Genomic DNA, 16,184 nt, shown 5'->3' with positions numbered 1-16,184 from the left:
GGAATGAAGAGGGAAAATTTAATTTTATACCCAGGCACACGTTCACTTCATGTTCATATTGAAGTGCTACTCGCTCATGTTGAAGGCCCCACTCGACGCGAAATCACAAGTCGAACAAGATCTGGCAAAGGAGATATGGAGAAAAACATGACGGCTGGCACATTCGGACGTTTCATCTCCAAGCTGGATTCAAAGGAGGGTAGGGTATTCCTGAAAGAGTCTGGATTAACCCTAGGTGTCCCACTTTCACTGGGGCGCGACTGCATCTGGAGGCCAGCTGGCTCTCTGTGTGTATTTTCTGATATATTTCGTTGACCTTGTAGAGCAGTTGCACACGGCACTGTTTAACTGCGGGAACTAGGGAAAATGCACATTATGATCAGTGATTTTCACGTCTTTTCATATTTTCATGTCTTCAACTTGCATTTTGTTTGAGAGTACCGACTTTAAATATCAATTTAGCTGATATTTGCGATTTTTGGTGGAATGGTTTATTAAAGACACTGAGGTAAGAAGGACAATGCTGTTAAAAATAAATAGGACAATTATGAATTGTAAACCGAAGAACGTCTACCTGATAGCCTTTCTATTCTAATACAATAAACACAAAAAGTCATAAAAATAAATACTACAAAAAATGCACCTAAAGACAAAGCCAAATAGTTTTGTTTAACAAAACACTATATTCAAACAAAGAAATATCAAAACAATATGGTTAGATATGTTAGACTAGACAAAAGCTATTAAGGTTATGCCAGTAACTTCAAGGACAAACTTCACAGATTTTGCTGCTTTGCAAGCAAGCTCCTTAAACAATTGTCCAGATTCTAGAGTAAACCATTGCCAAAACCAACACAAAGGATATACTGTTGTCACCACACCTTGCTGAATAATCACTGAATAAAACAACAGGCTTTATTCTAATGATATCAACCGTCACATATAAACCGTCACAATAACTGTATACAGTCCCATCCAGGCACACATTTTGGCTTCAAGGATTGCTAATTGCTCAGTACATTAAGCTCTATCAATAGCATTTGTGGCATAATGCTGATAAAAAATTAAACAGGTTGAAATTATTTTATGGTAAAGCAAAAAAAAAAAGTTTGCATTAACATACTGGCAATGTATTTTGCACTTATATATTTATATGTACATCATTTAATTATCTAAATAATCACTTTTGCAATGGGTAACTACTCTTCTAGGTAGATAAACATCTGATTTACTGTCACGATTCTTCTATTTTGATATTTCTCCATGCAAAAAGTCCTTTATTCTTGCACATATTGAGCAAAACTTTACTGACTTTTTGCTGTAAAGAACAAGCTAAAATGTATTTTCTGTTGTATTTATGTTGACAAGATGTCATAAATGCTGTCAATAGAGCTGACCATGCATTAAAGCCAGAACAATGCTGTAAATGTAACCGTTTCGATAAAAGCTCTTTAAGGCAAGTGTAATTTTCAAATTACACGTCATCTTTCATCTAATTGCAACAGCGATTATGGAGTGTACAAGAATAGAGATGGCATAATTTGCTAATAAAACAGTTTAGTTTTCTATCTTTACAGTGTTGAATACTTAAAAAGTACCTTTCACAAGTTAACTAGCTTTTTTTTTTTTAAACCAAACATATAAAAATGCTGCCATAAGACTCAGAACTACGAAACTGAGAGCGATTTAATGAGGAACAACATCCAAAACAGTGCAAGAAGTCCTTTGGGTGGTCCCAGTGTTCAATCATTCTGTGTGTGTGTGTGTGTGTGTGTGTGTGTGTTTATTTTTTTTTTACAAACCAAGATCACCTCCTCCTCCTCCTTTGACTGTAACAGAATTGCTTCCACCTCTCTCCACACCTGGAAAACGGCTTAGGCCTTCTCTAAAGACTGGTAGTATTCCTTGAGAACATTCCAGGCTTTGGGTGCCATGAAGCCTTCCGGAGGGTTCTGGCCCTCGCGAGCCATCCTCCGCATGCGGGTTCCTGAGATGAAGTCATAGTCCTGGTGTCTGGGTAAAATGAGACGGCAGAGGGAACTTTAAGATGTGCACGGTAAAGGGACAGTGTGGTATCCAATGTGATAAAAAAAAAAAGAACAACAAACATAATCTCGGGGTTTGCGTCAGAGATAATAACTAGGTGTTGTACACTGCTCCTTTGTTCGGGACATTTCGCGCTGGAGGAAACGATGCATTATACTCTGAGAAGAGCTCTATGATAAAATATGTCCTCTCAAGTGGCTCTTCAAAAGCCACTTAATTCCTTTAAACGGTGCAAAGATGATGAGGTACACAGGCTGACTTTATTCTAGACAAAAATAAATGTGTAAGAAACAGAAATCTAAACTTCAGGCCCATGTCATTAAATCCAAACTCACAGCTACACATTTTCATTTAAACAAATGCTTCGAAAATAAACAGTGCGAAATGTCTGATATATAGAGCTAATTAGTCTCCAACTGCGTGAATAAAACCCGAACGATAGTCTAAATACAATCCTCAACGGCTCCGACGGACAGAGTTTATTTGTTACGGATTAGTTGTTCTTCAATTAAGACGCAGACCTTATGAAAACAAATTCGCACAGCGCAATGAATTTATAAACGTACACTGTTGCACTGTGCTTTCCCTATCGTTACCACATTCATTAAACTGTGTTATTTTTCAGTCTAGACAAGCAGAGCGTTTCATATGCACTTATAATGTGGAACGTTGAATAATGGATTTGAACACACCTCTGGCATTTTGAGTCAGTCAAGTATTTTTATGGCTGTTTTTATGGTATTGATGGTATTGAGTGTTTAATAGGATAATTTTTTTATTTTATATACGCTTATGGTACAGAATATTAATCCACTGCTACCGTTCAAAAGTTGTTGTTTTTTCCAATAAATTATTACTTCAATTCAGCAAGAATGAGTTCCATTGATAAAAATGTTTCTATTATAACAGTTTCTATTTCAAATAAATGCTGTTATTTTGAACTTTACACTGCTACCGTTCAAAAGTTGTTGTTTTTTCCAATAAATTATTACTTCAATTCAGCAAGAATGAGTTACATTGATAAAAATGTTTCTATTATAACAGTTTCTATTTCAAATAAATGCTGTTATTTTGAACTTTCTATTCATCAACGAATCCTGAAAAAATGTCCTGAGTGTTTCCACAAAAACATTAAGTAGCAAAACTGTTTTCAACACTGATAATAATAAGAAATGTTTCTTGAGGAGCAAATCAGTATATTAGAATGATTTCTGAAGGATCATGTGACACTGAAGACTGGAGTAATGATGCTGAAAATTCAGCTTTGCATCATAGGAATAAATTACATTTTTAAATATATTTACATAGAAAAGAGTTCATTTAAATTGTAATAGCAACCACCTAAAACACCCTAGCAATGACCTAACAATCATCCGGAACACCCTAGCAACCTGCCTTGCAACACCCTAGTTAACCCACCCCAAATTCCCTAGCAACGACCTATCAATGTCCTAACAAGCATCCAGAACACCTTAGCAAGCATCTAATAGTAATAGGCAAATATGATGCATCCCACAATTGGATGGACCCTGAAATGGAATATCATAACCATTTCACCTGGTAGTCACTTCAATGGGGTGAAGGGTTGGAACACATAAACGCCAACTCCATTGAGAACAGTTAATATGCATTTAAATGACAAACAGCTTGGACTGATTTGAGACATTTTAGAGGAGGACTTTAAGGGGGATGGCTGGCAATTAGACTCAGCCTCCATATTACTCTCGAATTTGGCCAGGCCCAACACCCTGCTCATGGAGCAGACAGAATGCCATAAATTTACTAAGGCGCCAAGCGGGGCCCTTTGAAAGTCAGACAGAGTGCGAGTCTGCCACCCCAATCCCCCCATACCCCCCCCAACCAATTGCTGGGATTGCCGGGATGGAGGAGGGAAGTGATGCCAGTAAACTCAAGCCCCAATGTCAACATGGCACTTAATTTTACATATCAAGGTAATCAACAATCTCAATACTTAATCATAATGAGGATAAATATAATTGTGCCATGTGAAATATAGGAAGAGGAATAGTAAATCCAAGAAAATCTGTCTTTCTAAACTCGTATGACTTGATTTCTTGCGTGGAACACAAAAGAAGATGTTTTACAGAATGTCCAAGCTGCTCTTTTCCATAACTTGAACTTATTAATTTCTCTCTCTCTATGTATATATACTTGAACACAGAGTGACTTAAATGCACTTATATGATTTGTAGATATGATTTTCATAGTGTTTTTTTGCCCTCTTTGGATCTTGACAGATGAAAGATCTATTTGAAGACCTATCTTTTTGTTGTTGTTGTTGTTGTTGTTCCACACAGCCATATATGGCTTTGGAATGACCTGAGGGTGAGTAATTGATACAGTTTTCATTCTTTTGTAAGCTATTCCTCTAAACTCTGTGTGGGATGTGCATTTGCATAAAGATCATGCAATCTTTAAAGTCTCCTGTCGTTCTTCAAGTCAATTTTACTGCATGTTGACATGCTGCATGGTCTTCATCAGGGATGACTAAAAAGCCTGTTAACTCGATAGCAGTGGGCGCTATTAATTGCAAGACGAGACGCTGCAAAAATGCATGATTTTCGTTAGTCATCTTCCGTAGCATTTGCACAGTGCCAGAGGAATAATGGCAGATCTCCAATTCTAAATGACTTCAAAGAACAGAGCAAAGCCGTAGAATTTGGTAAAAGCACACAACAACAAAACATTTCCTGTTATTCTTGGCAAAGCAGCTAGGAATCGAGGAAGCCTGACATGGAGGAAAGTTTGTACAGTGAAAGATTGTTTGAACGTGTATAGAAGATAAATGTTTATGAAGTAAATTCATGCCTTCAGCAGTTGGGTTCAATTTACCACAACTGTCAATATGCCCAAGTCTCAAATTTGATGAAATTAGTTGCTTAAAGACGCTTGTCTTGCTCAATTTGTGTAGTTAATTTGTATTAGTAAAAAGGAAGGCAAATTTAAAGGGGAAAAATATGTAAACTTACTTTTTGGGGTCATAAAAATCCATGGCCTTCTTGACTTTATTGTAGGCTGCCACTTTGAAAGGCACAATTTCCAGTGATATGAGTCCAGGGGCCATGGTGAGAACTTTAGCTCCGTGGGAGGGCTCGTAGAGGTCTTTACCTGTGTCTGGGTGAGGCATTCCTGCGGGGTCACGGCCCACTATGTAAAAGTTGGCTCCAGCCACCATCCGGGCCCTACAGTGCCACTGCACCTGTTGGAAACAGTTCAAATTTAATCTATTTTTACTTTAAAACTAATCTAAGTGTTAGTTCAACCAGTTCACGTCTGTGGAACAATGAAAATGAATGGGGATTGGAGTTGATGAGTTTTGTGCGAGAAAAAGGGTGAAATATAAACCATTATTTGCTTAAAATCTTTCCTTCTGCCATAGCTCTCAAATGTCATTCACATTTGTGTTTATTTGAATATGGCATAACAAAATGGTCTTGTAGCCAAATGCATGCGAATGAGATTTACGAGCACCCGCAACGGTGGGTTTAGCATCTAACCTCAATCTTGGTCTTTCAGACAAAACTGTTTTGTGGCTTTAGAAAAATTTGAATGTAACACAAGTCAAGATAGATACAGAAAACCCTTTTTTTCTTTTCTTTTATATGTTGTTCACAAAAGAAAGAAAGGTTTGGAACAACATAAGGCTGAATACATAGAGGGTGACAGATTTCATTTTTTGATTAACAATCCTGTGCTTAAAATTTGCAGATCAATGATAATGTAAACCAAATGGAAATCTAAAATTTTGTTCAATGGTACAGAGATAGTGACAATTAAAAAAAAAAAAAGCCAAAACATATCATATCATTTATGAAAACTTCTGATTATAATTGGCGTACACCACCTAAGCTAATTCGTTTCTGTGGAGTCAGCATGTCCCCTACTTTCTCCTCATAAGTCAATGAGTTGAACGAGTGCTTCCTGTGGGCTGCTTTAGTCTTACAGACTCTGTCTGCTCCTAATAAATATTTTAATGTCCCCGGCCACATGATTAAAGAACAAGAGACTTCAAAATAGCCATGGAACATTACACCAGCAACATTTTTTGTCAGAAGAAAGCTCCCCATTTGTGCTCGTTGTTTGTGTGTGTACGTATGGATTGTAGAGGGACGACACTGGCCTCTAAACAATTAGGTTCTGTTTACATCCACTTCAGGAGACACAAATCAATACATACTGAAAAAGCCCAGAGATGCGTGATGCCCACAAGAAGAGACTGTCCCTGTTGTCTTTAGCCTCTAGCACAGGTTAGGTGGAACGGATCAGAAATCCAGTGCACCACCGAAGATTTATGAAGGAATGTGCCCCGCGCAAGCTTCCTCACCACTAACTTTCCATACAACAGTTCATTGGCTTCAAACGGCATTTTAATTATAATTCTTAGTACAAAGCACATTTGACAGAGCTTCTTTGTCTAAAATATTGCATGTGTCAAACAATATGTAATTCCTAAAGTATGCAAGTATAGGATACATTACGAATTACATAAAGAGGAAGATCTCAAAGGCTACAAGGCTAAATTGAATCTGGTGTTTCAAAATGAACAGCTACCAGCTGCAGTAAAATGGTCTTGGGGGATTTCAGTATTCATTTTTATATATATGATGAACATAATATCCTTGATAGATGACTAGATAGTTGACTAAAATCAAGAAAATTGAATAAATTGTAATGACCAGCTGACCGTAAGTTATTATTTTAGTGGAGTGCCTCAGGTGTCTGTTCTCAGTCCTTTTTCATTTTACACTAACCTCTGTTGGGCCAGCATACATCATCGGTGAAGGGAAGATGGCCACTATGGTGGAGTTGGGGTCAAGCAGTCCCTCCTCCAGCACGGCTGCATGCTGTTTCATGCGCCAGGCCAGTGGCACATCGTCATCTTTGGTCCAGCCGCCCAGCGGGTGAAGCAGAAGTACGGGTCGGCGATAGCCACGTTCAATTAGACGCCGCTGCGTGTCCTGCATGAGCAGCGCGTGGCCATTATGTACTGGGTTCCGCAGTTGGAAAGCAAAGACAGCATCTTAAAATGAGAGAAGAGTGTTTAATATATCATAACTTGCCATAAATATCATTGTATTGCAGCAATATATGGAGGAATGCAAGTCTATGACAATACAATTAAATTCCATAAAAGAAAATGCATGTCTATGTGGCCTGCTACAGCTTGAGGGCAAGAGGACTCTTAACTCACAACAGACTAGTCAAAATTAGGTCAAAAGGAGCAACTCCTGAGTGTAGCTCCATACCTGCGTTCATTTCTTTAAACTTCTGCTTGAGTTCGGTTGGTGTGAGCCTGTAACTATCCAGCCCGTCGCTCCAGTAGATCCGATCCAGCACCTGGAGATCACCGCCGACCAGCCAATCTCCGCTCTCCATCACCATCTGCCATAGGAAAGACCATCATGAATAACACAAACAATCTTCCAACATCATCTGTATAATACTGTTGGAAAAACTGCCACATTTGCCCTCTCTCTTTGAGGCATGAATAAAATACGGAACCCTTCAGATAAATGATGCATGCAAGAACATATGGTCTTAAACTCTCGGTACGTTGTAAGAAAGAGGTCTAACATAGCTATTATATAAAGTCTTGTCCACAACTTCTTCTGGCCACAAACCAGCCACTAAGACAGAAAAAAAAACTATTTGAATTTGCAAACAGCAGTTGGTTCTGAAAATATACAGAAATTAAGCAAAACTAAAAATTTGATGTCATGAGTTGTAAAACCCAACTAGTTTTTCCTTAAAAGTAGCAGCCTAGGAATTTAAATAGTAAATACGGCTTTGTTCCCCTGTACAAGTTTAACAATCTTATTTAGAAAGCTCTACATGCTTGATATCATTCCTAAATTTTGGGATTTAATAGCCCCTGGTTGATTAGCTTGAATTTCTAAACATTTTTATTTAAAAACAGGAATTACAATCCCTCTATACAGTGGCCTATCATATCAGGCTACAACTCTCGGCTGCTTTTACTAATATTCTGCCTTTGGGAGGTCTTCGCTGGCATTCATTGAGCCACTAACTTGGCCAGGGTTAAAAAGCAGTACAGTATGCTGAGAATACCACAGCTCGCGGCAGATTCGGGGCTGCTAGGATGGAGAATACCATTTCACAACCCCACAGACTTTCATCTATTGATTTGACTTGACAGCAGCCCTGGTGGCTCGAGTACTTTATGTGCAAGTATGTGATCATATTAAGCAAACTTGGAGAGGCCTTAAAGCGGTGAATGTTAATAAAACGCTTCATCCGCTGTATTGCTTTTGCATTTGAAGACTGAATGCATGTGCAGCTGTCATATGCTGGCTGCAGTATAGCAACAGTAGCAGCCGTTTATTTAATTTATGTTGCAGAGACTCAACGAGCGATCTGTTGGCACTAATCGCATCTATACAGTAAATCAACTCTATTAGCTGTCATAGAAAATAACGTAGCACTGGTTGAGCACTCTACCCCTTTTAATGAGAGGAAAAAACACAGATAATGCAATTAGGTTAATGCTCTCGAATCTGTTTAACATCCCCCTGCACAAAAACTCGCAATGTGGATTCAGCTGTCAAGCTGACCGCCGAAATAAACAGGAAAAGTATCTCACATAATAGAGGCCAGTTTTACAGTCCTGCTGATTGACATGCTTCAGCAGAGGGAGTTTAAAACACATACAAGACATGGTTAATTTCGATAATTCGATTCTGTGAACATAGTATAGTCACAGCTTATCAGAGTATGCACATATATTTTGTTTCTCTCACTTTTCACATATACAGATACATAAGATCACATTTTCCCATTTTGTGATCTCTGGAACAATATTAATCACAATATTAATCAATCAGACATTTGCATGATGGTAGTTCCAACTCGCCTCAAAAGAACTTCCAAAAGGAACTCAACTGCAAATACTTTAACTAGAAGTATCATTTGCAAGCCATTTTCGCAAACAATTTTGGTTGATTTGATTATCCTATATATTGAGGCCAGTAACCTGATATTTAAATTATATTCTATTCTATTCTACCTGGAATCATTCAAAATTACCAGAAATAAAATTAATAGTTTAAAATGCTACATGTGAATTCAGGCATGACAACATCATAAAGTGCACTATGAAAAACGGATATTCATTTTGAGATTTACTTGTTATTGAATGATTAGTGTTTTAAAAGGGAGTTAAAAAAAGATGACAGAAGTCATTTAAATGTAAAAATAGATGCAAATAAGCATGCACAATTAAATATACAATTTCAATTTCATATACAAAACTTTTTTACAGCCATTTTAAATTGAAATAAAAACTCCTTGACATATATATATATATATATATATATAATTTGTATTATTATATATATATTTATTTATTATATATATATTTATATATAATATATTTATAAAACTTTTCTTTTGACCCACCAAGATGGCTCAAAGTTCATGGATTGTGATAAGTCTAAAACTTATCAAGAGAACACCACTGAGCTAAGAATACCACAAATAAAGAGAGTCAACTGCTAGTTTCTTTACTGTGTGCAATTTCTTTCTTTGGTCTGTGGATGGGTTTATTTGTGACCGTAGGCAAGTAGACAGACAGGGCCATTCCAGAGTCCGAACGCTCTCCTTTGGCGCCCATTAGCGCGAGCTGGATCAGAGCGGAGCCATTAAAGTCCACCTAAGCCCACAATCCCTTACTTACAGATGGAAACAATTGTTCAGTATTTACTCTGCGAGATTTGTAAGAGGAAGGTAAGGGGAGAGGAGGGGAGGGGAGGAGAGCGCCACTTGCCTAAACACTGTTTAAATAGAACGCAGGGCGAGAAATCCAACTAAAACACGTGTGAAATGAAGGAGGTCGAGGAATAAAGAGATTACTAAAGCGGAGCCTGAGCAAAGATGAGAGAGAATGAGACCTTGTTTCCACAGACCGACTAAGAGGGCATCGTAGCTCTGTCTTCAGTCAGAGTGCAGTCCAAGGAAAGCTTGGCAATGCGTCCACACAAAGACCTATTAAAGCATCAGGTCAGCTGTTTCTTGCTAGATATCCATGACTTTACCTTCAAAAAATGGGACATACGTGGAAAATCTTTTCTTTTAAACACAATTACAGATACAGTGGGGAAAAAAAGTATTTAGTCAGCCACCAATTGTGCAAGTTCTCCCACTTAAAAAGATGAGAGAGGCCTGTAATTTTCATCATAGGTATACCTCAACTATGAGAGACAAAATGAGAAAAAAAATCCAGAAAATCACATTGTAGGATTTTTAAAGAATTTATTTACAAATTATGGTGGAAAATAAGTATTTGGTCAATAACAAAATTTCATCTCAATACTTTGTTATAATATACCCTTTGTTGGCAATGACAGAGGTCAAACGTTTTCTGTAAGTCTTCACAAGGTTGTCACACACTGTTGCTGGTAATTTTATTTTGGAAGAAAACATCCCTGGGAAAACTCACTGTCATAATGTCCCTTCCTAAATGTTCTTTAAGACCATTATTTTCACAAAAATATTTTGCTAGTCAGGTGAAAACAGTAGATTTAAGTTGTCATGTCTTTAGCACAACAGTGCGGGTTGAGTTTCAGATCAAATTTAGCACTGAACCAAAGCAAGAGCAATAATATTTATAATAATAATTATTCCCATAAAGGGTGCTCAGTCCCAGACAGGTGAAAAGTGATGCATTAATGAATCATGCTGCTGAATCACTGTGATTCTGCTTTCTTATTAACATGTATGTAGTTTAAACAGTGCTCTCATTCACAGCATTCTTATAATCGGGACTTTCCAGGTGGTTTGTGAGTCAGAACAGAAAGAAAAGGGAGGGAGTTAATAACAAAAATTAGATACAGGACGATGTTAATCATTTCCAACTGCTTACATAAGTTGATAGAAATATTTTATCTGAAATTTGATCCTAATCAGCATCACGTCTATGGTTAGGTTTACATTTGTGTGGTGACACAGCACAATGAAATCTCATTGGTCCAAAATCCAGCTCCACACTGTTGTATAGGTGCATTCACTCCATGTCAGAATTACCGGAATTAACCCTATAGTGCTGTTCTGTCATTTTTGAGTGAAAAATTTTAGGTTTTGGTTTTTTAGAATTTTTTTACTTCATCGGAATGGTACGAAACTTGGAAAAGGTTTTGGCACTTTTATACTCCTAAGTCATGACAGGTGTTTGTTTTGCTCTCTCCACTGTATTTCCGCGTTCACCTACGTCCTACATGTGGAGCACTTTTTATGATGGATGGATGCACTTTATTTTGCTTCAAAATCTCGATCACCATTCACTGCCATTATAAAGCTTGGAAGACCCAGGACATTTTCATATACAAGTCATATACACCTAGGACGGCTTGAGGGTGAGTAAATCATGGGGTGATTTTCATTTTTGGGTGAACTATCCCTTTAATGTAGCTAGCAGAGTTGAACACCTATCTAATGTCCCACAAAAACACTACGTTGATTAACAAAGCATTTGCACAACTTTGTGTATTGTGGTTTTGTCTATTGATTACTCGAATTACACCAACTCATTTGGCATTAAAAGTGTTGAAATTCAAACGCATAATTCCGAGTCCTAAGAAGAGAGTTGCACAGGCTACGTTTACACTAGTGTGTTTTCGTTTCAAAACGGCGTTTTAAACTGAAAACGATCCTCGTCTACACTGGCGTTTTCACTGCGTTTCAGAAACGATCTCCGTCCACACTACACAACCGAAAACGCATGTCACACATGACCATTCATGCAGGTACAACAATGAGCATGATGTTCTTGTTTACACGGTCGTCAAGCATACGCAGAGCGCCATCGTTTTCAAATGTCTCCGTTTTGGCCCGTTTACACTGAAACGCAACCCCGGAGTTTTCAAACTAAAACGGGGTCTCGGAGAAAAGTAATTAGAGTAATCTAGTGATTACGCTCGATCAAATATGTTCTAAATGGCTGTGATTGTGTCAGGTCATGCAGAACTTTCGCTTTCGTTAGGAAACTATGTTAGTAATCTACTAATCATATGGGTTTTGTCCCCCTTGACCTTGATGTATGGATGATCCTTGCATGTGGTGCCCCACTGCCGGGCACAACGCTCTTCCTTGCGGTGCTCATAGAACTCCGGGTTTCGGAGTATTGCAACCTTCCGACCACCGTAGGCTAGCGAGAATGCAGTGGTGCCATCCAGACGCTCCTTATCGGCGCTTGAGATGGGGAGGATTACCGGCACCGACAGGTTAATAACCCCACCTACGAACAGAGGACAGATGCATGGCACATACATTAACCAGACTGTGGCTTTGAAAAATCAACAGCTTTTAAAAGCCTAAAATGGAATAGCTAAGGATCTATGGGGCGAGATAAGTAAAAGTGTTGAGTTTTCGAAGAAAGTAAGAGGTCCAGCACCTTGATTAAAGCAATATGAGCGGGAAGCTTTTAAAATCCATTTTCAGGATGAAACACACACATCATAGCAGAAACAGCTGTTTTCAATAAGAAAGAGCCCTGCGACCATCCCATTTCAGCTCAATCTAAATTAAACTAGTATCAGGCAGCAACATGCACAAATCTGTCCGTTTCATAAAGATGGCAGTCCGGTCCAACAAGAGTTCAATCGGGCATATTGTAAGGATCAAAACAATAACACAAGGTGTGATGTCCAGAGTCTAATGACGCTGGTGATGTAATGCATGAACACCTAATGATCTCCCTTGCTGTATTTCCGTCACATCCATAACATCTACTAGGCCCACTTTTTTTTATCTTAATAGGTGTGTGTAAGTGTGAATGCATACCTTGAACACAAATTTGAATACTAGGCAAGACAACACACAGCAGAGTGTTATGAGGCCGTAAAACTAAATTGACACTTTTTGGAAACTCAAGTTTGGTGTGGGAAATTGCTGTAATTACCCAGTTCTATAAACGCGCATTATGGTTTAAAAAGCCATTCGCACATTTGTCATTCTCGTAATGAAAAAGGTGCCGACTTTTTATTTCAGACGATCGGGTTTCTGAAAAGCCCAAACTGTCTTGAGAGCATGCGATCAACATAACCCAAGCCGCCATTAAAACTATAATAGCTCTTTTATTTCCACCACTAATTAACATTTAAAATTCACTTGCAGAGCCTATAGATTACCTCAGCTAAATGAAATGTATTTTGCGATTGGTCTCCCATTCCAAGAGGTTCTCCTGGTTCTGCACAGAAATGTGAAATATTAGTAGATTATTAGTAGATTCGGTAACACTTTAGTTTAGGGACCAATTCTCACTATTTACTAGTTGCTAATTAGCATGCATATTACTAGCATATTGGCTATTTATTAGGACTTATAAAGCACATATTAATGTCTTATTCTGCATGACTAAATTTCTACATCCTTAATCCTACCCAATACCTAAACTTAACCACACTACCTTACTAACTATTAATAAGTAGTAATTAGGGAGTTTATTGAGGCAAAACTCGTAGTTAATAGCGAGAACTGGACCTTAAAATAAAGTGTGACCATAGATTTTTGTTCACCTCCTTGAGCTGGGGTTCTTCGTGCACTACTTGAAGTTGGGGGCCAATCAAGTTTTTTGTTTTTCACTTAAATGTGCTAAATATTTTTTAAAAATTGTGTTTTCGCTTGTCATCATGGGTTGCTAGTTGTCAGTTAAAAGAAAATGATTCAGTAAATCCAAAAAAGTGTAAAAGGCGTAGGAGATGATTTCTAAAAGCACTTCTGAACTTAATAGTGGCCTTAAACACTGTCGAACGTTGCCATCTAGTGGTGCATTTACAAAACACAATGCATGAAAAAGATCCATCCAAGACAGTTATGATATAAGAAGATGGTTTTAGCATAAGATCATGTGTTTACCATCAAGCAGACAGTTGAAGTGCAGACACTGCAGGTACTCTCTCTCCCTCATGAAGCCGTTCAGAGGAGTGGCCCAGCCCTCAGCGAGCACCTGAACCCACTGCATGTCCACCTAACACACCAACACAGAACAGATATTAGCTGTTAGGATGTACGCAAGTCATAATGGGTCGGCAAACCATCTGCAGGAGTTTCAGATCTGCATTTGAATGACATACAAGGCGGGAAGATACCTTAGTGATCTCCACTGCTGGAAGAGTCTCTGCGTCAGCTTTGGCCAAGTCCAGCTTGTTCTCATGCACGTAGAGCTCCTTGACCTCAGAGGATGCGTCCACAGGAACTATGTCCTGCAAATGGTCAAAACATTATCACACAGACATCATTGTCATTTATATCCAAGAAAAGGATAAGATACACTGCTAAGCCAACTTGCAACTTTTTCTACAAGAATCAGTGTTAAAGTGCAACTGTGGCCTTGTGTTAATTAAATAAGGATGTCAACGTATAGTGCATAGAAAAATACCCCATCATGTAATGTAATATTCCAAATATGATGTTTAAATGCATAAAGGCATCAGTATAAATCAATTTAAAAATGCAATTACTGTCTTGTCACCACAGAAATGCATCCATTTAGCCATGAGTTACCACTGCTAAATAAACTACCGTTCAAAAGTCTGGAGTCAGTAAGATTTTTTTTTTGTAAAGAAATTAATACTTTTATTCAGCAAGAAAACATTAAATTGATCAAAAGCAACAGTAAAGACATTTCTATTTCAGAAAAATGCTATTCATCAAAGAATCCTGAAAAAGATGAATCACTGTTTCTACAAAAATATTAAGCAGCACAACTGTTTTTAACATTGATAATAATAAGAAACGTTTCTCGAGCACCAAATCAGCATATTAGAATGGTTTCTGAAGGATCGCTGAAGACTGGTGTAAAAAGTCACCTTTGCCATCACAGGAATAAATTACATTTTAAAATAGAAAACCTTTATTATTACAGTTATTTCCTCTCAGTGGATTTTATGAATAAGGTTTACACATGCAACAAATTTCCAATTGAAACGTGACTTCATACTAATCGTAGATTTGCGAGATTCAGATTAATATTAGAATATTTATGTGCACATAACATGCTCATTGATGCGACAAACACTTCTGTGGCAAGTGCTGTTTTACTGCTTGCAAACGGTCATTTGAAATGTGCATCATTTTGTAAACCAAGCAAGACATTTAGATCAAAAACTCCAAATACGCTATGCATATATATACAGCATATCTGAGGCTCACACTGAATTCCCTTTAACATGAATAAATGGAGTGAACTTACTCTCTCCTGCAGGAGGTCTAAAAGCTGCTGGATGCACTCGTTCACACTGCAAGAATCCGTCTTCAGTACCAGTTCAGGGGCCTCTGGCTTCTCATACTCAGAATCTATTCCTGTGAACCCTGAGGACAACAGTATATAACCCGTTATATTAAAAACATTATCCATTCATCAGCGGAAGCATATATACTTTGGATGCACTTCATAAAAACAGCTGAAATGATTTGGTTTTCTACAACCGTATAAAGCAGCTCATATGTGGTGTGCATGTATAATTTAACATGTGCATGAGAAAAAGACACTTCCTGCTATATATGTCAATCATTCTCATCACAAGATGTTAGCAACTTTCAGATTTGCATCTTTCCTGCATCGCTCTTCACCTGATTCACTCTTGCTTAATCTGCAGCTCCACAGCAAAATAAATTAAATATAACAAAAACAGCAGGAAACACAAGAGTCATTGACCTCTCAAAAACCTTTAGCTTACTCTCAAACTACTCACACACAACCGTGTTCCTCAAGATTAAATGTTACACACACCAAAAAGGCCACAATCTCCACTTTTTAACCATTTTGCAAGTCTAACAATTATTTTCCTGGTATTTTTCTTCTTCACTGCCTCAAAACATTCCAAGGACACTATCTTGGCTCATTTAATAATTTCACATATTTCTGCACAAGCAGGTCACTGAAATTAAGAGAATGCTTTGGGTTTGTTGTCACAGCACTTTAGGACTGACTGTCCTATTGACTACTGACCATTTACAGATTAAATGTGAGCCATAAAACACAGTGAATCTACATCAAAAGACTGAGTGAAAATAAGACATATTTTGCACTATATATATATATATATATATATATATATATATATATATATATATATATATATATACACACACACTTCTAAAAA

General features: G+C 37.7%; 1 protein-coding gene across 1 annotated transcript in view; it reads right to left on the bottom strand.

Moving 5' to 3' along the window:
• Positions 1–1,128: 1,128 nt before the first annotated feature.
• The window catches only part of papss1 (3'-phosphoadenosine 5'-phosphosulfate synthase 1), an 18,831-nt gene continuing 3,775 nt past the window's right edge, over positions 1,129–16,184 (bottom strand). Inside the window, exons 5-12 of the mRNA XM_016269293.1 lie at positions 15,272–15,390; positions 14,169–14,282; positions 13,936–14,047; positions 12,111–12,316; positions 7,314–7,449; positions 6,819–7,087; positions 5,037–5,266; positions 1,129–2,013 (exon numbers count right to left, since the gene is read on the bottom strand). Coding sequence (XP_016124779.1) covers positions 1,875–2,013; positions 5,037–5,266; positions 6,819–7,087; positions 7,314–7,449; positions 12,111–12,316; positions 13,936–14,047; positions 14,169–14,282; positions 15,272–15,390 — 1,325 coding nt within the window. The 3' untranslated portion in view covers positions 1,129–1,874. The remainder of the gene's footprint in view (positions 2,014–5,036; positions 5,267–6,818; positions 7,088–7,313; positions 7,450–12,110; positions 12,317–13,935; positions 14,048–14,168; positions 14,283–15,271; positions 15,391–16,184) is intronic.

Source organism: Sinocyclocheilus grahami, unplaced genomic scaffold (assembly GCF_001515645.1).
Source record: "Sinocyclocheilus grahami isolate Dianchi unplaced genomic scaffold, SAMN03320097.WGS_v1.1 scaffold51.1, whole genome shotgun sequence".
Lineage (NCBI taxonomy): Eukaryota > Metazoa > Chordata > Actinopteri > Cypriniformes > Cyprinidae > Sinocyclocheilus > Sinocyclocheilus grahami.
This window is presented reverse-complemented; position numbering and strand designations above follow the sequence as displayed.